Source organism: Pseudopodoces humilis, chromosome 10 (assembly GCF_049639895.1).
Source record: "Pseudopodoces humilis isolate 2021_Gansu_Grassland_sample_001 chromosome 10, ASM4963989v1, whole genome shotgun sequence".
Taxonomy (NCBI): Eukaryota; Metazoa; Chordata; class Aves; order Passeriformes; family Paridae; genus Pseudopodoces; species Pseudopodoces humilis.
Genome location: NC_142209.1, coordinates 22915746 through 22938798, shown reverse-complemented (window position 1 = coordinate 22938798; position 23053 = coordinate 22915746). Strand labels below are relative to the sequence as shown.

The 23053-nt window shown below is 39.0% G+C and overlaps 1 protein-coding gene across 5 annotated transcripts in view; it reads right to left on the bottom strand.

The window, feature by feature from the left end:
• The window catches only part of MAST2 (microtubule associated serine/threonine kinase 2), a 188240-nt gene that overhangs the window by 30914 nt on the left and 134273 nt on the right, over nucleotides 1–23053 (bottom strand). For 4 of the 5 annotated variants that reach the window (XM_088060081.1, XM_014250772.2, XM_014250773.2 and 1 more), the window contains 4 exons: nucleotides 18201–18355; nucleotides 10531–10606; nucleotides 9449–9658; nucleotides 3639–3740 (listed from right to left, as the gene is read on the bottom strand). In XM_088060081.1, the coding sequence (XP_087916207.1) occupies nucleotides 3639–3740; nucleotides 9449–9658; nucleotides 10531–10606; nucleotides 18201–18355 (543 nt within the window). The remainder of the gene's footprint in view (nucleotides 1–3638; nucleotides 3741–9448; nucleotides 9659–10530; nucleotides 10607–18200; nucleotides 18356–23053) is intronic. The other variant, XM_088060079.1, reaches the window with a different exon arrangement.

Here is a 23053-nt window from a genome sequence, read left to right as displayed (position 1 = left end):
CCAAAACTTTCAAAAGCTCTTGTTAACACAAGTGACAAGTCTGGACACAATTCCCAGTTCTGTCCCATTGAGACGTGGCAGGGAAAGGTCTGGGATGAGAACTGCGGCACCACCTTCTGCCACCTCCATCTGAGCGGTGAGTTAACCCAAGATGAGCCTTTCCTGCTGTCAGATGTCACTTCTGATCAAGCCATACACCCACCCAATCCTGTCACTGTCCTAACCTCAGCAATTGCTAATAAAATTATAAATCAAACAGCTTTCTTCATAAGAAGTACTGCTGCCCTATTTGTTGTACTCTACAGTACAGGATCACTTCAGCAACTCAGTCTTGGTGCATGTGATCTCTGAGGCCAGAAAAGGTTAGAGAAGGTGTGATCTCTTGCACTGGACTAAGAGATAAAGTAGGAGACAAAAGATAAGCTTAGAGCAGCAGCAGCACTCTGCTTAGAAACAAGTTCACCAGTTAACTTTAGCTCTCCCCCTACAAACCTCATCGTTCACCAGCAATGAGCAGCTTCGCCAACATTCTTCAAAAATTTTCCAGTGAAATGAGAGAGTGAAAGGGGAAGAGTTTCAGCAAACAGCTGAGCATGCAGAGATAACAGTGAGGGCATCAGTAAAGAACTGGTGTGTGGTCAGCAACATAAGAGAAAAAGAGCACAGAACTGCAAACAAGAAAAGGAAATTAGAGCTTGTAATGATGTGAAGAGACTTGAACAGAGAACAGATGCACTTTTCCATGACTGCTCCAAGCAATGCTCCTCGGATAGATGCTGTCACCAAAGACTGCAACAATATGAGAAACAAAGTTCATTCCCAACTCCTCTGGAAAAGAATTAATCAACAGTCTCAGAAGTGGCAGAGGGCAGGAGCCAGAGCAGAGAAGACCACAGAGAGATGGTCACCAGAATGCAGAGAAAGGGATGATGGAGCCAAGGAAAGGATTCTTGAGGTACAACTGCAAGTCATTAATTGGTGAGTAAAAGAGTCAAAAAAACCAACTTGGTGACAAAAAAACCCAAACATACAAAACATTAAGGAACTATATAAATTCCAGTTCTGACTTCTTTATGGTAGGTTTAATCATTTGAATACAGAAGAATGACCCCTACTAAAGGGGTAGAAATGGAAGAATAAACTGAAAAAAAATTAAATACTTTTTCCCAAGGATGGTTTCAGAGATGCACAAACCACATCATTATTTTCTTGAAGACCCAGAGATTGTCTCTGCCAATAAACATTTCATAGTCCAACAGGTAATGCAAAGACAGAAGCCAAATGGCTGAACTTTAGAATACCTAAATGCTTTTGACTGCATTAAAACAATCAGAACCATCACAAGCACTGTCTATATGGACATTTAGTTCATTTACGAGGAAGAAAGAAGAATGAGCTGTGTTACTAAAGTTAACCTTAATATTAAATAGTAGAAAATTTTTTTCTAAATTCACACACAGTTGAAGCCAAAGGTTGAATTACAAAAAAGTATGTTAAAAATTAAAATTAGTATCAGTTCTCAAAAGCTACTTAAACAGTTGACTATCCATTATTGTATGTCTTGTTTTATGGTACAAAAGGGACATTAAGTATTTAATTCTTCACATCACCAGATTAAAATATATATTTGGGAAAAAAATTGCTAGAAAGACAATGCAGTTTGAAAAAAACCAGGTAAGACTAACCCACAGATCCAGATATTATTTCTACACTTTGGAGTCTGGCCACCTCATTGTCAAGGTTGTCACTACACACTTCGGAATTCATTACTCAAATCTCAATGACTTTGCTGCTTCCACCTGCTCCCACTCTCACTTTGCAAGGCATCAGGTGGAGAAGACACAGAAGAACCTGGAGACTTCTTGATTTGCAACTAAGAGCTGCCTTGAGTTTGGAACTCTTTGCAGGTACAGACATGGGTTCACAAGGCTTTCTGAGGTTCCAAGTTTTCCTAGATGATGAGCGTACACAAGCAAAAATGACAATGGTGAATGCAGCAAATACAAACACAGTGAGTTTAAATTTATCTCCTTTCTCCACTGTCTTCACTTCTAAAATGATTTTGAAGAAGTGCTGGAAGGTAAAAACTCATCTAAATCATATGGTTTGAAAACCAAGGAATTCCCAGTTTGAATGGAGTTGTGCCCAGGATTTTCAGTGCAGTCTGGTGAAGATTTCTTGAATCAATAAGTGAAGGTATCTGTCCTGCTGGTTGTGCAAGCCAACTTCTTCACTGACAGTGGCCTTCCTTGCACTGCAGGATTCCCAGCAAAGTGATCCATCTGACAGCTGTGGAGGAGGAATAAGGAACCCTCCAAAGTCTACTGGGTCTCAGAACTTCTGCAGGTCTTTACAAAACTGGTACCATTGATAAGACTGAACCACTCTTGTCTGCTTTGTCAAAGAAAGAAAGCTCCACAAAACTTATTCATCTCCCAGTGATTCCAGGGCTAAAAGTTATCCATGGACATACTGGCCACAACATAACCCAGAACATGTTTAACTGTGCTTCTATAGCCAGCCACAGATTCCTAAACCTGCCAACTTCTCTGATGTCTCAAACACCTGTAGCATCTCTCTCACTTTTATGTCCAGAAAGAACCACCATGATTGTGCTCCAACACACCAAGCAATTTCATCCTGCCATTGCCTGTTTCCACTGTAGGTTTGTGACACCTCCCAATTTTTGGTAACTTCCCTACATTCTCATTAATTTTTCAACATCCTTTTGAAATACGGTCACTGAACTGAACCCTTTCAATTGTGTACACCTCTTTCTATATATATTGAAGGTTTAAATTAACCCTTTTGCTATGGCATGGCAGTGAGAATACAGGTGTTCAAGCTGCTTCTCCACCATAGCAAGAAAATACCTTTGTAGTTGCAGAACTTCGGGACACAGTGGCCTATTTCATTGGAATTATCTAAACAATTTTCACAATTTTCTAGCATTAAGTTAAAAAGAAATGCATATTATTATTATTATTAATATTATTATTATTATTAGCCAAATTAAGTTGTTAAGAAAGGAGTAAGACTTGCTTTTGCTTGTAATCCAATAGCACCAAATAGGATTTCAAACCCAGGCTCCCAAATCTCCTTGGATCTCACACGGGTGCATCCCACTCTGTGCCCACAGCTGGAAAACCTGACACCAGGTTTCACCAATTGCTGGGGCTACAGGAAGGGTTTGAGTCCCAGAGCCCCAACACCATTTCTGTCATGGTAGTGAACATCTTCCTTAGTGACAGCTCTTCCTTAGCATGGCGTTCTGGACACTGGGCACACCCCTAACAGACATTTACAGGCTCTTTGCAGTATCTATAACAACATGAAGAACATCCAGTGGCATCAAGTAACATGAAATCATGTTGATAGTTACATCTGGCCCCTCAGCCATAAACTTCATACTAAAATATAATTTAGCTGCTGATGCAGCTGACAATCCATTGGAGAACTACTTCTATATTAATGGAGAAGCCACTTTGTAGTTTGTTTTTTTTTGAAATATCAATTTATTTTTCATCAATGTTTTAATGAGCATTTAAAGGTCTCTTTTGAAGGCTTTGTGTCCCTTATCTCCTCAAGTGCACAGCACTCTTTAGATCCTGCACAGCCCCTCCCAGGCCTGCACTCACCAGGCACTCGAGCAGCCGAGCTGGCCGGGCAATGATAATCATCAGCTTCTTCACAAGCTGGGTAACGAAGGCAACCTCGGAGCTCTCGGATCTCTCGTGGGCCTGTGGAGAGCAGAACAGCACATCATGGTCCCAGCACTGAACTCTCAGTTTCTGTATGTCAGATGCTGAATGCTGTCATCAGCTCAGGAACCAATTCAGCAGCAAAAGCACGGCTGAGTCAGGGCAGGCTGAGCTCAGCTCGCTCAGGGATGCCAAGGTACACATGGCTTTTCCATCACAACTGACTCCCATTAGCATGCCAGAGATATTTCAAAGGCTCTATGCACATTATGTCACCTATGAATTATAATAGAAACAATGTGGGCTTAGTTTATTTTTTAAAATGCAAAGAGAAGTACTGATTTTTTTCAATTTTACCTTCCACACAACACTGATGTCTAGGCAATCACTAACAGACACATTTCTGAGCTTCACTTTCAGCTAGAATTTGAACTAGAATTTCTCATCACCAAGAAAAACTCAATCTCAGTTTCTCTTTTTTCAGTTTCATCAATCCTGTTGAATAACTCCAGCATTGCATTGCATGTTATGTAGGACCAAGCAGATAAGCAAAGAAAAGACCATATAAAAACTTAATTCAGAGGATTTAGTCCTGTCTGTTACTTCACCAGATTTCAGTAGAAATTCAAGTCTTAGTTTCAAGATTTATGTGTGTATTTGTGTGATGGGATGTATTTTTACAACAGCAAACATACCAAAACAATAATAATTTTTTAAAAAAGAGCAACACAAAAAACCCCTCAGAAATTACCCTTCTTTTGATGAAGCACACAATGGCTACATGATGAGTCCTGGAGCAGAAATACAATAGTATTTCATTGCAGACTGATAAGAAAAAGGTTCCAAATGCATGGAGAACTCTGAAACAAAGCACAGCTATTTTTTCCCAAGGTCTAAAATTTGTGCTTTAACACAGACACCAATATAGAGTCCAGAACTTAATGAATGAGCTTTTGCTGGCAATGAGCCAGTTACTTATAAGAGCGATACTTTATCAACAACAGTGCAAGCAGCAATAAACTAAAAGGTTCATTTAGCATTGTCCATTAGAATCACCTAACAAAACAACATATTTATATGTCTTTATATTTCAGAGAAGTCAAGTCACCCTGGTGACCACCTAATAAGAGCAATACAAACACAGGGAGCAGAAATTCAGAACTAGAAATATACAAGCAGCATTTTAAGTAACATATCTCTGGTACTTTGCTGCCTAGCAAAAAATATTAAAAAGGTTCATTATTTCTCATTTTGACACCAGTCAGAATAGAAATGTTCACTGTCTCCTTCTGCACTGATTAGCATAGGCTAGAATTTTAACCTTGAAGAGAATGATGTATCTGCTAGTTCATTATCTAAAAACAACATCAGAGGTCTTTCCTGGCTATAGGGTCTTAAAAATAAGATTATTTTGGAAATATTGAAGTAAGTTGCAATTTCTTTTCCTTATTAAAAGATTTTTTTAGATTATAAAATAGAAAACAATCACAATGAAAATGATACTCACTTTGTATCCTCTAATGCATTATGCAAACTTATAAGTTACAATATGAATTTTACAAAGAAATAAATGCTTTCATATTTTAAAACCCATTCCAGATCACCAAGGGTTAGCTGCACTGAAATGAATAGATAAAGCATCAACAACTTTGTATTATTTTTAATTTGAGCCATGCAATTGGAAAGTAGTTTCCTCCCCCCTACATAGGTTATATTATGCAAAAAATGTAATATATTCATCATTTTGCATCCATTTATACTGTTAAAGAGAACTTAGTCTTTTAAATCAAGTCCTTTTGTTTTCTCCTTTTCTCATTTATGACAATTCAGGCAAATTAATTTAAAAATGCAGCTAGTTTAATCAGGTGTCTGTTTTGAAAATGAAAAGCTAGACCATGACTGCCAAATGATACAGAAAAGCAAAAGGAAAAAGAAAAAAAGCATTTACAAAAACCAAACACAACTTGTAACAGCCACTCAGCCATCATCTCTGCACAGCGCTGCTCTTCCAAGGTCCTCAGTGAAACTGCTTCCTCTTCTTCCCTCCTCACACAGGACAGCCTGGACATCCCTACAGACTTCTTGTTTCCAGAGTGTCCCACGGAGCCGGGACAGGAGGTTTGTGCAGCTGGGCACTGCCTGAGCCAGGTGCCAGCTGTGCCAGCTCAGCAGCGCGTCCCCAGGACCCCGCGCTGGCCCCCAGGCTGCTGGTGCCATCCCAGGGCTCCCCTCCCTCCCTCCCTCCCTCCCTCCCTCCCAAGGAGGGGTTTGGGCAGAGGCTGATGCCATTCCTGCACACGATGCCGGTGACACGTGTACAGGAGGTAATTTACAAACCGATTCCCTCATCTGAAAGACCCATCCGTCACTAACTGTGGCTGCTGGGGCATGAAATTAAAATCACTGTCCTCCCCTGGGGTTCAGCAGGACCAATAACTGGGATATGCAAGTCACAACGCTGTAATTGAGCTAACAGACTGATGGAAACCAAAACAATAGACCTGCAAAGCCAAGGACTGATAAATTTACACTCAGGCTCTTACTAAGAAAGCAACCCCAATCAGAATATCCATTTGCCAATATGCAGCACCAGTCACTGCTGGAGAATACTCACTGCCTCCCCTGCTCCTTTTGTTCCACACACAGAAACACCTGTAATCCTTCACCTTCCTGCCCAACTGGCTACACCTAGGCAACAGTCATCAGACTTCTGGTGGCTACTTCTGCCTTACTGATTCAGCCAAGTAATGACTATAACCTTTTGTTCATCAGTAACCTGAGATTCTAACCCATGGTAACAGGTAAAGAACTGAATGTCACACATTCTTTTTTATATCAGTGCTTTATCTTATTTTTTTGTATTTCTACTTGCATGCGAAGTGTAGCATTCAAGTTCATGTTTTCCAAGATGAAGAAAATCTCTTAAATTCATTTTTCCTTCATGATTATTTCAACGATGCGGTAAGTTCTCCTGGCTAAAAAACAGTATTTCATGCTTCAAACAAGGGAAAAGATCTCATTTGCCATAGCTAATGAGATTTGTTGGCATGTTATTACAAAAGCTGGGATCTAAAAATCTTCCAAAAGCTTTCTGGTTTGGTGCATTTAAACAGCTCATTATTTGCATACCCAAACAGTCTGCTTTACATTTTTACTCAAACTACAGTATATTAAATCAAGTTTCCTTTTTATGGTTTGAAATGCTGTGCAAGTTTAGTTTGTTACCAGGTATCAGAATTGACACTTTAAAAAGAATTTTTAAGAGAGAGAATCCATTCTTTCACAGTAAAACTGTAAGAAAATCTGTGAATATTTCTGCCACTTACTGGCCTCATTATTCACCAAGAAAGCATCTTTGCAATCTTTCAGTATGTTATAAAAATATGCCATAAAACTCCATAACCTACTGCACAGACCATATAACTCCCAAGTTGAACAGCTCTTTGAATTACTTTCTAATTGGTATTATTTATGTATCTATTTTTTTGATACTTTGTAACCTAAGCAAAGGTTAAGATCCTGCCATCAAATTTGGAATAGCTTAAACTTGACTCTAAAATGTCCTGTGTTTCAGGTGAGTCCTCCAAAAGAAATAGTTTCCCAATTTCTATATATTTTGACGAAAAATGTCCCAATTATTTCCTTGCAGAATGCAGTCTGAAGGGCAAAGCATAGATTAGGCAAGCAGAGGAAAAAAATAGCTTTTAAATATTAAAATTTAAAAGATAAGCTAGGGAAAAGAAAAAGCAATAGGAAAAAAAACAAATGAGAAAGATGTGGAATGAAGCCTTTGGCTTTCCTCCGATATCTTTAATGTCTGTTCTCTTCCTTCCCAGCCTGTCTTGCCTCCCTTGCCTCTCTAAACTTTCCTTTTAATCACCTCTAGCCCACCTTACTTCCCAGAGTAAATCAATCAAACTGAAGAGCTGACCCTTCTCTCGCCCCCTCTCTGCAGAAGATGCTAAGGAGGGAGAGGGCAAAGAAAGCCCCAAATGTCAATTCCTGAACATGCTCAGAGATGACCAGTGTATCTCCTCTAACCACAGCTCAATGACGCCTTTCCCAGTATTTCAGAGCAGCAGGATAATGCCTGCAGGATCAAGGGGGAAGGGACATTTAAGAAGTATATTTTGAGGATTTGTTCTAAGTTAAAGGGGAGAAAAGGAAAAAGCTGATTTATTTGGCCCACACCTCCTCCAAGACCCTGATTAACCTCTTCAGGCCAGAAGACAGGGCTGAAAATGCAGACTGGAAGCAGCCAGCCCTAATTTATGGCTCTCTCAGCTTCTTATGGTGTAAGAAATCACTGTCCACACACAGAAGAGGAAAGTCAGGGAGAGGGAGAATTTCAGGCTCCAAGGATCTGCTACCAGAAGCAGTAAAACACAGTGTAGTCCCCCTGTGCCCCTGAAACGTAAGGGATTTTGCTGAGCATACAAAGTCACTTTTAATGAAACCTTTACAACCTCCAAACCATCACCCAGAGAGGCCTGATCCCTTATTTCACAGCTGACATGTGCAAACACTCTGCTTCCAGACTCTGGAGATACAAGGGGGATCCACAAGTGGTTACTGATATCCTATATGAGGACAATCATATAGTCCCCTCCAAAGATACTCCCTACCTCTCTTGGTCTGTCAAAATTATATTCCCCATCCAAGCAGAACACCACAGGTCCAAACATGACTCATTTTTCTCTCAAACATAACAAATACCAGAAAAATTACAGCTACACTTATATAAATAGGGTACCCAAGAAATTTAGCTGATACAAGGGAAGTTCTTGCAGCTTTCACAAAACTTTTTAACACAATAATTGTATATTAATATAGTATTTCTACTCATCTGCCTTTTTCTAATATCTGAAAAGAGTGGCAGAGGGACACAAGTTACTGCAATTCATGCCAGTGGGTTGGCAAACTGATCAATAAAGATAGAATAAAATTAAAATCATAACAGAAAACAAAGTATTTCAGACGTCCTGTTCCCAGGTGTCGCTGTAATATTTGCTATCTGAGAATGCAATCTTTATAAAACCTGTTTTTTCAGCTTGCTGTATCATTAAAGCAGAGGATTAGGAAGATATTCCTAAACAGAGGTCTGGACCCAGCCACTGGCAATAGCACTGACTCTTCACAACAGTTATAGCACAAATTCTAAGAGATGTTTGAAATTTAATATTGTTCTCATTTTAAAGGGAAAGAACAATTTTTAATGAGTGGCTGAAGCATACTGGGAATGCATTAAAATAACGCCCCCTTGTGTATTTTCATATGCTTTGAATGCCATAAAACACATCCAAGTACTAAAAACCCACAACCGGATTAAGTTCAGCTCAAGAAAATCTTTTGTAAAAAATTTACAGCAACACTAATAACTATGGTGTTTTCACTTCTTGAAGGCACTACTGTAATTAATAAATCTTTCAGAGTGCTGAAGTTCATGAGAAAGTATTTCAGTCATTTTGTTCACCTGAATAAACCAAATTTTCATAAATGGTAAAGACTGCCTTTGACGTACTCATATTTACATTTAATCTAAACAAACAAAGTTCACAGGTGAAATGATTTACTCAAATCCACCCACAGTAGATCAAGAGGAGACTGGAACATCTCAGATCTCCTGACACCCCCCACCTGCTGCCCCTCCCCTGGAATCCACAATGTCTCTCCTAAAATCAAAGCTCTGGCTTATTGGTTAAAGTTTCAATCAAAATAATATATTCTACTTTCCAGAGGGCACTTACATCCTGGAGAAGTTTCTCTAAGTTTTCCTGCAGCTCATAAAAGTACCGAGAAGTAATAAGACCTTCACGTGATTTATCTAGGCAATCTCTGGCCAGTTCAATAACTTGATGATGAATGAAACTCAGGACCCCATCCGCTAATTGCAGCACGTTCTCTGGAGCATTCGAGGCAATAAACTCAGCCAGCCGCTCTTCCATCTGTGCCGTGGCCTAAAAGTGCAGAATAAAGAGAAATTACTCCTGAATTTTACTAACACAGACCTTAAAGCATAAACAAGTAGGGTGCCAAAGTAATATTTGCAATATCAAATTGCACGAGGCTTAAAAAATATTCCAAAATACAGCAGCATTTTCTGAGAACAAGGACAGCACATCAGAGGCAAAAGTTACGTTCACATGAGCAAACAACAAAAATTAATCAAAACATGCTTTCTGAAAATGTAAATGACCATAAAAATATCTTGGTCCTGAGGCTGTATTCCTCCCTGGGTCCCCAAAGTAAGGATGTAAGTTGTGACCAAGTTTTCAGAACTTTTAGACAAGACTGTGGAAGCTGAAAATCATTGCCCCAGGCAATAAACACACGGCATTTCTATCACTATAAGCCCTGATATCCTGTCTCCAGAGAAACATCTATTTTTGCTGGTGCTGGAACAGGAAGGAATGGCCATATCGACAGCTGTGGGATACACAATCTTCTACACTCATTTCAATCAGATTTTAACTTTTAAAGTGCTTCCACAGGTTTCAATATTCAGCTGTTTGAAAAACCAAGGCATGACTTCTTTTCACTCTCGTGAGAATTTCTCATGCCAATAGAAGACATCAGAAATTTAGCAAATATTAAATACATATAAAAAAAATTCAGCTTTTTCCATCCTAATCTCTATGTATACTAAATCTATTTCTTCTACTGCAGAATTAACATATGAAGATGAAGACTCAGCTTCAAACTCTCAGCAAACTGCACTGCTTGGAAATGGGATGTAAGAGCTGGGCTCCTTCTCCAACCAGTACTACAAACTAATTCTGAGCTTGGGCACAAGTTCATTGAATGCATTATTCAAAAAGTGATTCTTTACCTTTGGAAACCTTTCTTTGTACACATGATTCATCATGATTATTTCACTGTCAAAGGAAACTGGAGAGCGACCAGGGCTAGAGGAGAAAAGAAATCATGTTATCATTTACAGGTATCACACCAAAACCCTTCAAAACCAGTGCTGACCATTATGCTGTCACATTGACTGTAGCCCTTCCAAAGCTTTGAGTTCAGTAATGTGCAGATGCTGAACTTCAGAGAAGATCCTGGCAAGCAACAACTGATGATGTCCCTGTCCCCACACAGGCTCTGGCAGAATCTCCCCTATTTCATTTCCAGTGAATGCAAACCCTAACACAGAAGTTTGTAAAAGCCCAGTGCATTTATTGCAGATACATTTGCTATTCCCCTCTATCTGTGACTGCCCTCCATGGCAGCTGGAGCAGTCCTGCTCCAAAAGAAATCCCAGTGAGCTCTGGAGTCTCCAGCACCAGAAGGGAGCAGAGCAATAGAAGTAAGGAAGTTGAGATGATTTGTTTTCCTTTGTCTGAAGGATACTGCATGAGCACTGTTATTCAGCTAAATCTTACATATAAAATAAATCCCACAGGCAACAGAGTACTTTTATGAAAGCTGCACTCCCTTGATGCACATTACACCATGGATCCGTATGCATCTATGCATAGGTTAGCAAGAAACTTTAAGGCACTCCAAAAAACCAGGACACTAAATCTTGACAAGCTGCATTTATACTACTGTTTGGGTGGGTTTTTTTTTTAAAGAAGGGTTGCATCTCGTTTCATCACATCTGATGGTATGCAGGGCTCTGACTCACTCTGCCACCGAGGACGGTCGGATGAGGTAATGCAGATAATCCCCAGCTACAGATCGCCTGCAGCAGCTCCAGCTGCTTCTCCAGCTACCTTGTTTCAACATTCAAGACAAGCAGGGGCTTCAATTATTTGGCATCTTGCGTGATCATTGTCGTTATGTTTTTAAAAGTACTAAATACTGCTAAAAATACTCTATGTCACAAGATACGGATTTATCTTGAATGCGTTCAAACATTTCAAACGTTCTAGTGAAGGATGAAATGGATCTCTCTAAATGGAATAAATGCATTTTAAACTTGGAATGCATTACAGCTACTACCTTGCTGCTAACCCATTCAGAGCAAAAACATTCTTTTGGCAACATATATTAACAATTCAAAGAAAATTTAACTCATTGGCTCACAGACTGTAGCTGTACCAAACTCTTTTCATGCCTTGTACTGAAATTCCATGAATTACATCATATCTTGTTTTTATTACTGTTTATCCTTTAGCTTGAGAAAATGCACTTCAGATTAAATCTGTCACTGAACCCTTATGCTGAAGAAGAAGAAAACTGATTTGGATGTTATGAATAGCAAGTAAAAAGACATTTTCATCAACTTCCCTTAGCTTGGTAGATAGCTATTTTTAATCAAGGAAAAATTCCTTTAAAAAGAAACTTACATTTATATTCATATGTAATGTATGACATAATTAAGCATACAGGTAAAAACATTTGAATTGCAGAGTTATAAGCAAACGCCCCTGCACATTCATCCTGCTATCCTTATCCTTTTTTCTCTAAGACCACCTGACACAAACACAACACTTGTTTACTTCATATGAAGCTGAGGGACTTGGTGAACACAGTTATTGAAGAATTTATTTTTCTCTGATGTAATTTTTCTCTGTGTGATCTAAGTGAGGTATAAATTACAAGTATATATTAGTCCTTTGATACTTACACAGAAATACTGAGGCACACACACATTTCATTTTAACATTAAAATTTGCACATGCTTAAGTATTTGCTGTCTTAGGGCTACAATAAAAAATGAGGGATTTTGCCTTTTGCTTTCAAGGCACTTTATTCATATGGATGCAGGAAATTAAGAGCTATGCAGAAATCAGGCTACTTGAGCTGTCCTGCCAGCAGATGTAGCATTTCCTTAGGGACAACCACAATAGGAGAATTTACTGTTTGCTTTCATTTTTCACAAAACAGTTTCTGTTTCACAAAACACCAATTGGCAAGAAAGTGAACATATAAAATCCCTCAGCTTCCCTGGGCATTTGCAGGTTTGCCTCTCACCTTTGGCAGCTCATCAATGCCACTTTTTACCAACTAAAACAACGGAGTACCCAACCTGGTAAAACCTCATATCTCTGGATAAAACCTCAGATCAAGGGGCACACTGTCATCCAAAAAAAAATGTTCTCAATATACCAGGTCAAATTAAATATCTACCTGACTATAGCAAGACTGCAACTCAGTATACTGCACCATAATTTTTAATGTTGATCCTCAGCTTGGGAAACTAAGGAACTAATTAGCTGGATACCTGATTAACTAGCCAAAGGCTGCCTGCCAAGCACTGCTGGGTACCTTACAGCACCTCTGGGACAGAACCAGGTGAAAAAGGAACAAGGACTGGGCAGATAACTGAATGCCACCAAGGGAGAACATAAGGAAATTTAGAAAAAAGATAAAAGGAGTTTAATACATTTTACTGGCATGACATCTTTTCAAATGCAAAAGCTTCACACATCTATCCAGCACTAAAAATTTCACAGACTGAACTAAACTGGTCTAACATTTCAAGCCTCACAAAGGAACAGATTATTTTCTGCAAAACAGAGGACACATGGTGTGCACGTGCATAACATTTTAAGAGAAAAGGCAGGCTCCTTCCCTTTTCTTGGTGCAGATAGGTAGGTCAAAGAAATTGTTATTGTCAGTGAGTTTTTCATTTCAGCAGAGCAGACATTAGAAGAGTAATATTCGTCCCCTTAAGCTTGACAGCAAAATGAAGAACTACTCTCTCTTTTCCCCCTTCTTCACACTCCCTCCACTTTACGAGACGATGTGGTGGTGAATTTTCAGGGATATCCATCTCCCACAAAGATTTCTGTTGTCTTCAATCTGTCAAAACTCATGTGTTCTTATCTGATGCTTGAAAGTGAAAATAGTTTATAGACAGCTATTTCGAGGAGCAACATTTACGCAGGAACTTAAATCTTACAAAATCTAGTTTAAGTGTGACTAAATAAAACCAAGATGTTTATAAATACATTATCCCTCCTTCACTGTGATAGCTGTGTTTATTAGGAAAAACCAAAAAAGCTAAAAGCACTGTGCTTCCTTCTGCTTTCACCTTGTATATAAAGGTTTAATTAAGTTGTATTTACAGGACAAGACCAAAATCAGTACTCATAGGAAACTTAAAACTATAGGGTTTCATTTTCTGTCATTTCCAGACAAAATAAGGAATCTGAAAACAAGAGAGCTGAAGTCAGATAAAGTGGGCACTAAGATAAGCCTTCTGCTGAAGGTGAGCCTTCCTTCCTCTTCTCCCAAGAAATAAATATTTTAATCTTAGAGGCAATGAAAATGTAATGAGGTATTGAAATTACAATAATATAGAAGTAAGAAAACTCCCCCAGCAGCAGGGGCTGCAACTTCTTCTTTCCAGTATTTGAGGGGTTTTATGCATGCCAGCACAGACTGAGACTGTTTTAGAATGAAAGCAGAAAGTTGGAGTAATGAGCAGTGCCAAGGACAAACAAGACCCAGTTTTCTTCGTAACAGAAAACCATGAAAATGGTGAGCGAACCCAAAAGTTAATAAATTTAAAACAAATCACTTTGAAGAACCTTTTCAAGTCAAGTTCACAAGACACGCTTTCTTGAGAGAGGAAAGAAAGAGACCAACATTATCTGTAATGCAGTTAGAATGTGCTTTCATGAAGGACAGTTGCCTTGTGCTGGAGAATATAAAACTATTATCCTTCCCCAAATCCATGGGGATGTGAATCCCCACTCCACAGCCTGGGGTGGATGGCACTGTCTGAGAGCAGCGTGAAGGAATGAACCCACCACGATTACTCAAGGGTTAAAGCTGCCAATGAAGTGCACTGAGATGAGAGAGCCCCACAACCTGAAGGATGAAAGATAAAAATGGACAATGCAGGCCACTGGTTTTCACAACACCTGTTCCTTCTTGGGCAATTTATCATCAGGAGTCTTTTTTGGTATTTTCCAGGAGTTTTGTCTGTATATTTTTACTGACCAGATCCAGTGTGCTTGAAGTCAGGTTGGGGGATTGCATTTAAAAAGCACTACCCAGCTAAGAGATGAAGAAGGATGAGCTCATCTACTTCAACTATATAAAAATTCACTGCAACAATCTTCATCCCTTTTTACCTAGACAACATTACCCTGAAATACAAAAAGAGATCAAGAGAAATGAGCAGATTGGTGGGCTGAGTGACTGCACAAAGGTAGCTCCTGAAAAAGTCATTATTAGTTAACTCTGCTTTTATCTCTGACATTCTCCACTCATTCCCACATGTGAGCAACTGCTAAAGATGACAAGTAAAGAGAACTGGGAAAAGATGGAAGGCAGCATCTCTGTAACTTAAAAAGAGTAATGATGCCAAGTTTAGTGCAAGTATTCACAACTTTTCATGCATTTTACTCCAGGGAGAAGAGATCTTGTTCAGGTAAAGCCCAGAATTGATTTAAACAAAACAAAACAAATGTAACCTGTGGATCGCTGTGTTGGTCAATAACTTGAAGGATTTGAAGATTGCATTATTTAAAAATAAAAATTAAAAATATAAAACAAAAAGAGATAGAGAACAGTTGAGAGATGGTATTTAGGAACTACTTCTGCAGGTAATAAAGAAATATTTTCTTCTACTGCAGACACACTAAAAGCACCAAAACAGGTGGATCACATGGAAAAAAGTTCTTTTACTGAGCACATGAGTACTGGACCTTTTTGAGACAGATGAGAGAACAGGCTCCTGGATTTTGCAAGCAGCTTTACGAGGATGTCACACCTTTGCATTCCAGTGCTGGTCTTGTGTTCCCTCCTTCTCCCTGCACAGAAAAGCAGCTGGGAAAGAACCAGTGCCATTTCTTCAGGGCAGAAATTCCAGGCATTTCAAATAAGGCATGATGAAATAAAAGATGAGAATCTTCAAGGCACACTGGCAGAACACCTCAAGCAAAGCAGAGGTGCTACCAACCTGTCAGTGCACCCTCCCTGACTGCACACTTTGTTAGTTTTACCATCCAGTTTGATATTAAGAGTGCTCTGCAGGAAGAGAACATGTGCAGCTAGGTACAAGAAAATGGTACAATTCTAGCCAAAGAAGTAAGTATACTTTTCTAAAAGTTACATCTAGGCAATATTCTATACCTAGGAGCATAAAAGGATCATCTGCCGCTTCTAAAAAAGTTTTGGGTTACAAAGAACAGTCCCAGCACTTGACAGCGACATCTCAAAATGCCAGTTCCTCTCTCAAAAAGAAATGTAAGGCTGCAGTCATATAGGATGAAAAATGAATACACATTAACAATGGTACAATCTTTTAAATTACAAAACCATGGCTGCCCATTAAGGGAAATGTCTGATGTGTTTTGTTCATTTGCTTTTCATTAAAGCTGATCAAACAGTTCCACTGAAGGAAAAAATATATTTTTAGGAAATTACTGCTTAATTTCATTTAATGTTGAAAAACAAAAGCTGTTCTCAGCTTTTATTTCTAAGTAAGTAAAAACTTCTCACCAAGTGAGGTAACTCTAAAGTCTGGGCAAATAAATAAGCAAGCTTTGTGCAGTGAACAGTCTGGTCTTCATGTATTTCAATACTTGTTTGTATACAAGTACAGGCTGCCCTCTGTCAAAGAGGGTTTCTGCTCCTGCAAATATTGCTCCAGTTGGTTGGATTGACCTATCCATTTTCCTTGGAGGTGCAAGGGCCAGCACAAATGTCTGGTAGTGGCAAGGGTGCTTTAGAGTCACACAGCACCACAGTACTGGCAATAAGCAAAATGAAAAACAAATGAGGCATAGTGAGTTGAAAAATTAAATTATTTCATTCTAAGTTTTGGAATACCAATAAGGCTGGACATTACCGCACTAAAATCCAGTGAGAGAGCCAGGAAAGGTACTCAAGAGAGGAAGAGGATTAATCAGTTATACGACACACAGAATTAATCTCATCGCACCACGAATTATAAACCTACTCCATGATCGGTCTGCTTCAAATTGGCTCACAGAGGCAAAATTCTCTGCAACCTGATAACCCACATTAACAAGGAAGAAAATAAAATTGGGCTCTTCACGTGGTCGTGTGTATCATTCTCGCATTAGCGAAAGTGTCTTCTACAACAGGATTACACCTGTGTTAAAGGACAATCATTACTTTAGCATGTGCTGTCTACAGGAGCTGCCTCACCTCTAGAGAAGTAGTACCACTGCAGTTACTCTACTCTGCAGGGGTCAGTGTTAAGAAGGGCAGCACAAGGACTCAAGTAGGACTATTGTTCAAAGGCACTTAGTACAAGATTTATAATCAGTGTTTCACTACTCGGCACTGAGGAGGTGCCTGGCTAAGGGTGCCACTACCCACAGCACTCACCTGCTGCTGTAGATTACTGTGTAACTACACTTAGCAGGTCCATATGCAATTACCATGCAGCCTGCACTCAAATTCAGAACATAAAAATAATTACAAATAATTGTGAAAGGTCAGTTCTGCCATGACATGATATTCACCATGGGTTTTGTTATTGTCCTGGCCTGTTCCACTTCCTCCTTTTACAAATTCCCATCCAAGTCCTGACTGGGTACACTGATTCAACAGTTCCAGCTGGCAAAGTTTTTGAATATTGTCCATTAATTTAAAGGTGATATCCACTTCTGACATCCTCAGAGGTCTTCATCCTCAGATGAATGAAGACTTCACCTCCTTCAACCCTGCTTGTAAAAACCCTTTTCTATCACAACGTGTGCGTACAGACTTTCCCTAAACTTTCATTCACTTGGTCCAGCACTAAAGGCATAGCAAAACTTGAAGCTTTTGCCATGATACAAAATGTTTGTGGATTTATTCCATATAACTCTTAGAGATCTGCAAGAAAGACTGCCCAGAGTTTGTGGAATCTCTGTCCTTGGAGATATTCAAAAGCCATATGGACATGATCCTGGGCAGCCTGCTTGAGTAGGGCTTTGCACAGGATGACCTACAGAGATTCTTTCCAACCTCAGCCATTCTGTAATTCTGTGAAAGATGAAATTCTAGTTGTTTCCGGTTTTAGGTATGGAAAAATCAACTACACAAGGAAATAACCCTGGATAGTTATCTTTGAACAACCAGTTCTCTGAAGCAGCAGTAAAATTATTGAACTATTAATGCAGCAGAAACGTTTTCAGCACTATGACAAAATTGCACTGGGTTGCAATTCCATTTAAGGTTTTGACTTTATCTACTCTGGTTTTCACATCCCTTCAAAAACACTGCCAGAAAAGTTATTAAAAGTGGTTATCCTTATGATACTGTAGCAAAATTCTAAGAAACTTCACTAAAGGAAATCTACATCCTATGCATTTAGTTTGAGACACTTGTGGATCATGTTTTCATAGAGTTATTGTGAAAATACAAAAGCAGAGTATACCAACCACTTTGCAATCCAAAAGCTCAGCATCAAATGTGAGAAAAAAACCCCTTTGTGATCAGATGAGGTTACCTCAATGTTGATTAAAATAGTTTCAAAAACATATAACAAACAACTACAAATGAATATTCTTAGATCTGAAAGCACATATAGAAATGCACCAAACGTGTCCAACATCTTAAAAATTCAGGAAGTGATCCAAAGCTCACCTGAGACTGCGAGATCGAGGCCTCAAGGCTGGAGAATGACGCCCTTCCTCATCAGTGATGCTCTCGGTACTGAAATGCTTTGTCAGGAAATGAAGTTCATCTGCCGTGGGCTGAAAGGGCAGCTGGTGCAGCTTCTCCTGAGATGAGCATGATGACTGAGTACAGAAAAAAATACAGAAAAGAAATGCACTAAACGCATGCATAGGGGTCAGCTAATGAATGGAAGAGGAACGGATTCTGCCAGACACTGTGCACTCCAGCGGAAAAGAAAGCTATTTATCAGACCAGGTGCCTCTTTTTTTTGTTCTCATTAGGCTAAGCCAACCCTTACATTCAATGACAGAGCTGGTGAGATCAGGAAAACTTTGGAAGAGGGTTCGGGAACCATTGCATCTGACTATGGAACCACTGCATCTGATCACGCAGAGAATTTACTATCAGGAGACAGAAAAGAAGGCACATGAGTACCAACATTACTCAGGAAAGGACAAGGAGGTTCCTGGAGTGGTGAGCAACTTTCTTTCCTTTTCCCTCATGTTCTCTTAGCTCAGGAGCTTCACTGGCATGCAGAGTGCTATGGAGCTGTGTAGACGTAAGAGTTTTCTGCTGGTTAGTGGCTCTCACTGGAAATTGCTATTGTAAATGGTCAGGATTTTATTTCTCTTTTTCATTACCCATCAGGCTTCTCCTCTAACCAGGGAAGCACTAATAAAGTATCTTTGTTTTAAGATTAATAAAGTTTTTCGTTAGAGAGTTAAACACCTTATTATTCTGTAAATTGATGCCTTTATGTGACACATGTCCTATGATAATAACAGACATGAAACTGTTTTAATTTGTGAACTTCATAAAACCTGAGATTAAAAGAAAAATTTGTGGGAAATGCTAATATCATCAAAGTTGGACATTCCAGAGGAAAAAGCTGAAGGTCAACTAAAAATGTATTTTTTTGTGTGTGATTCTTCAATGCCCCTTTCCATTTTAGAGAAGGAAATAAATTATGTAAGGACAAATTAAAAATTCACTTTAAAAACAAAAGGGAAAATGAAAAAACAAAAGTGCTGAATAATCAGAGTAGCACCGAACAACACCAGTGGGCCTTATTAAAAACATCACCCTGACCTAAGTTCCACAGCTCCTTATTATCTGATGAAATTAATTATGTACACTGTTCCAGCAGAAAAACTTTTCCTTTTGCTACAACAACCCTCACTTAGACTGGAAGTACTATATCCTAGTACCAGAAGTATTGGGAGGATGGAGTTATACATGATATAACACATGTGACCAAAGTTTTAACTCACCTAGCATAGGAAAGAGCATATCTGTCTCTTGCCATACAGCTACATCATTTGGATTGGCATTTTCTGAGGGAAAAAACCCAATCAACCAACAAACCTGAGATAAACAAGTCACACAGAATGTATCTGTTCAAATGATGTAGTTATTCCAAGTATTGTAAGCAACAGAAAATCAGGTGATATTAGAACCTATAAACCTAAAGATCCTATTTTAGAGAAAAATTTAATTGGTTCCAGATCCACTTCCACTGCAGAGGCATTTACAGAAAAGAACCCCCTTGAAAGCCTTGGGATGTACATGAACTTCCCAAGTGTGCCTGGAACTGGAAGCCACCACTTCCAAAATTTTCTTTCAGGCGGGTTTGTGTGGAGGGACCATGCTGGGAAGTCACTTCCAGCCCAGTGAGCACACAGTGATGTTTACCCAAGTGGTGTATCAGTTTACTCTGGTCTATTCCACACTGAAGCCATGACAGAGGGAGGGTATTTGCCCCTTTGCCCACAACTGTTCTGATGCTCAAACTGTTTATGCCAAATACAGTGACCACTGTCTCCCTTAACTACAGATTTATGCAAGTCCTATTTTGATTTGCAGAGATTTTGTTGATGTCTTTGTTTATGTCTCAAATGATACAAGGAGCAGGAAGAAGAACCTGCCTATGAAAAAAACCTCAACAAAAAGTTAGGTGGCAGCTGAAATCCCATTCATGGTGAGTAACACAGATCCTGCAGCAGAGCAAGAAGTGCTAAAGACACTTAACAGATACCTAAGTTCTGGCATTGCAAATACATGTCTGATTCAAAACAAATTAAGGAAGGTTAGCACATAGTTACTTGAATTAGAAACAAAAAAATCAAAACTTATAATATTGAAAAATCATTAAAAACTTTATGTTTCCCAGCAAAATCACTGGGGAAGCAGTGCTTGTCAACCCATGGACAGCCCAGCAAAATCCTCCCTCCACTTTCTCTCCATAAAAGCAATCAGATCACAAAGTTTAGAATTCCAGAGAATAATTCATGAAGGCCCTGAAGAGAAAAACCATGGACTTTTCTCTGCCATGGGTTTCTTTAGAAGTATTAAGGTGTACAACCTTTCAATGAAAAAGCATGAAAGCAAAGTGAAACACTTCTGAAGTATTGATTTTCAAGTAATCACATCACAGTACTCAATATTTGCAGCAGACTAATACAAATATCCCCCTGGTGTCTTAATTACAGATGCAGAATTAGCCAACTCTTCTCCAGTAAAAAAAAAAAAATCAATCTATATTACAGCTGTTTATAAACTAACTCTGCATCTAGAAAATGAATAGCAGGTTAATTGTTTAAAAGTAATTGTTTACTGGCCCATCTAACTGATTATTTCATGTCAACCTGTCTTGAAAGGTCTTCTCCAGCTTTTCCAGTGCTGGTTTCACGATACATCTGGTCTTCATGATTTGTATGGAAAGGGTAAATGTGGTTTGGTTTTGATTAAAGTGTCATCCCTCGTATGGAAGCAAAAAAATAAAGCAGAATCTACAGGCTCTCACTGACCTTAGGCTAGGTAAACACCTTGGATTGTTCAGTAGGTTGGTACAGCAGGTGATCTATGATTACTGAGATGAGGGTGAGCTCTTGCTCTCATACAAAAACTCAACCAGCAGGACACAGAACGGACTGTGCCCTTCTTGATATTTCATTTCCCACTGGCACATACACCACAGCAAAGGTCTACTGGCTTCCTTTATCCTGCTTGAGAAAGAAACATAATCTTGAGGATTGATCATATGAAATGGAAGCCCAAACTTCTGTTAAAGTCGTATCTGCAGCACTAATTCATTGTGTCCTTTTGACAAGCCCCTTCACTACCTCTTACTTCAAAGTCTACACAGGAATAACACTGCTTATCAACTTTAGAGGTGTTATTCAGATCAATTCAAATTAATTCTAATCTGTGAAATACTGAGATAATAGGATTGGCTTAGAAATGTAATACCAGGTTTAATAGCTCCAACAATTGCATCACTACTTACTAAACAGCCCATTTCAACGTCTTTCTACTACTGAACCAGCAAAAGGACTAGAGATGAGTCACTGAGTCACTTAAGGAAAAAAAGTAACAGTCTTGGAATTACATGTTTCAACCTATTTCCTGCAGGAAGCTGAATTCAGGTCTAACTACAACTATCACTTTATGCTTCTCATTACACTTCCCTGTTACTTACACTTTGAAAAATTACCATTTGAATTGATGCTTTCTATGTGACATGTCTATCTCAGATTTGTTGGATTGTTTGTTTGTTTTTTTCATGGAAAAACATCGCTCAAAATTATCTATTTCTGGGAAGATGACAAGAGACAAATATGCTTTATTTCCCATGCCAGAAAGCTGAGAACTTTCTAAAGGTAGCCTTGATGTCCTGATCTCAAAGCCAGAACTGATACTTCCAACAGATTTTTGATGTTGTTACGTTTTCTCTCTCCATGGGCATCCCCCTAAAGTCTGGTCAAACTACAAACTCTTGAAAAACTACAGCTGGGCCTCCAAAGGTGTCATCTTCACAGGCAAATTGGAAGCTGTCACAGTGACTACCAATGACCAAGCTATTTGGATGTGATCCATATGGAAAGTAACTACTTGCTCCATGCCCCCATAGCTTACTCCCAGAAGAGGACTTAGACATGGATTACACCCATAAATATATAACCTAGGGCTATAAAGACCAAAGCAGAGCCCCTTTTTAACAGCTGCTCTTGCGTGCTTGAATGGGGCAGTGTGGCAGTGAACTCAGCAAAGCTTAAGTGCTTGTGTGGCAGTGAAATCAGGGACATCTTTTTCATTTACATTTTACTGTGCTCCTCCTCACACATCTGTATGTACACTGAAATCAAGTCACCTGCCTTCTAAAGAGACAAAAAGCACCCCAAACTCAACAAGAAAACAACTGTCTTGAAGTTCAAAAGGCAACAAATGGTAGAAATTGTGTGAACTAGAGTTTGCAAGAATGTGTCTGAACAAATGAAGTTACAGAGGTAAGATTAACATTGCAGAATCAAATTTTAATCATATCAATTTATACCGAAAGGAAATTTTTGACCCCAATTTTTTATTTTTCTATATAGACTGAATTTAATACCCATCTCCAAAAAAATTCATACCTTTGTGTTTGAGAGGTACTAAAAAGTTTATGGATGAGCAGAACACAAGGAAAACATTGATACAGTGTAAGATTTGCGTAAGGTGTAGTACTGAGTTCTAATTAAGGAAGGTGTTACAATTACTAGGAACATACTCTAAACAATGAACACAAAACCAAATGATCAGTATTATGGAAAGAGGCAGTGATTTGTTTCCACACAGTTGAAGACAGCATAAGACACATACAAAAGCACATTACATTAAGTCCGTATTTCATAGTTCTAATGCTTCTACGTTTGTCTTTGCAAGGTTCTCATGTGGATAACCACAAAGCCTAGCTGACTTAAACTAAAGAGTAAGATTCATTTTAGGAAGCATGTCAGAGTTACAAGGGTTAACGTGGTGCTGCCAGCACAGTGGTATTGCTG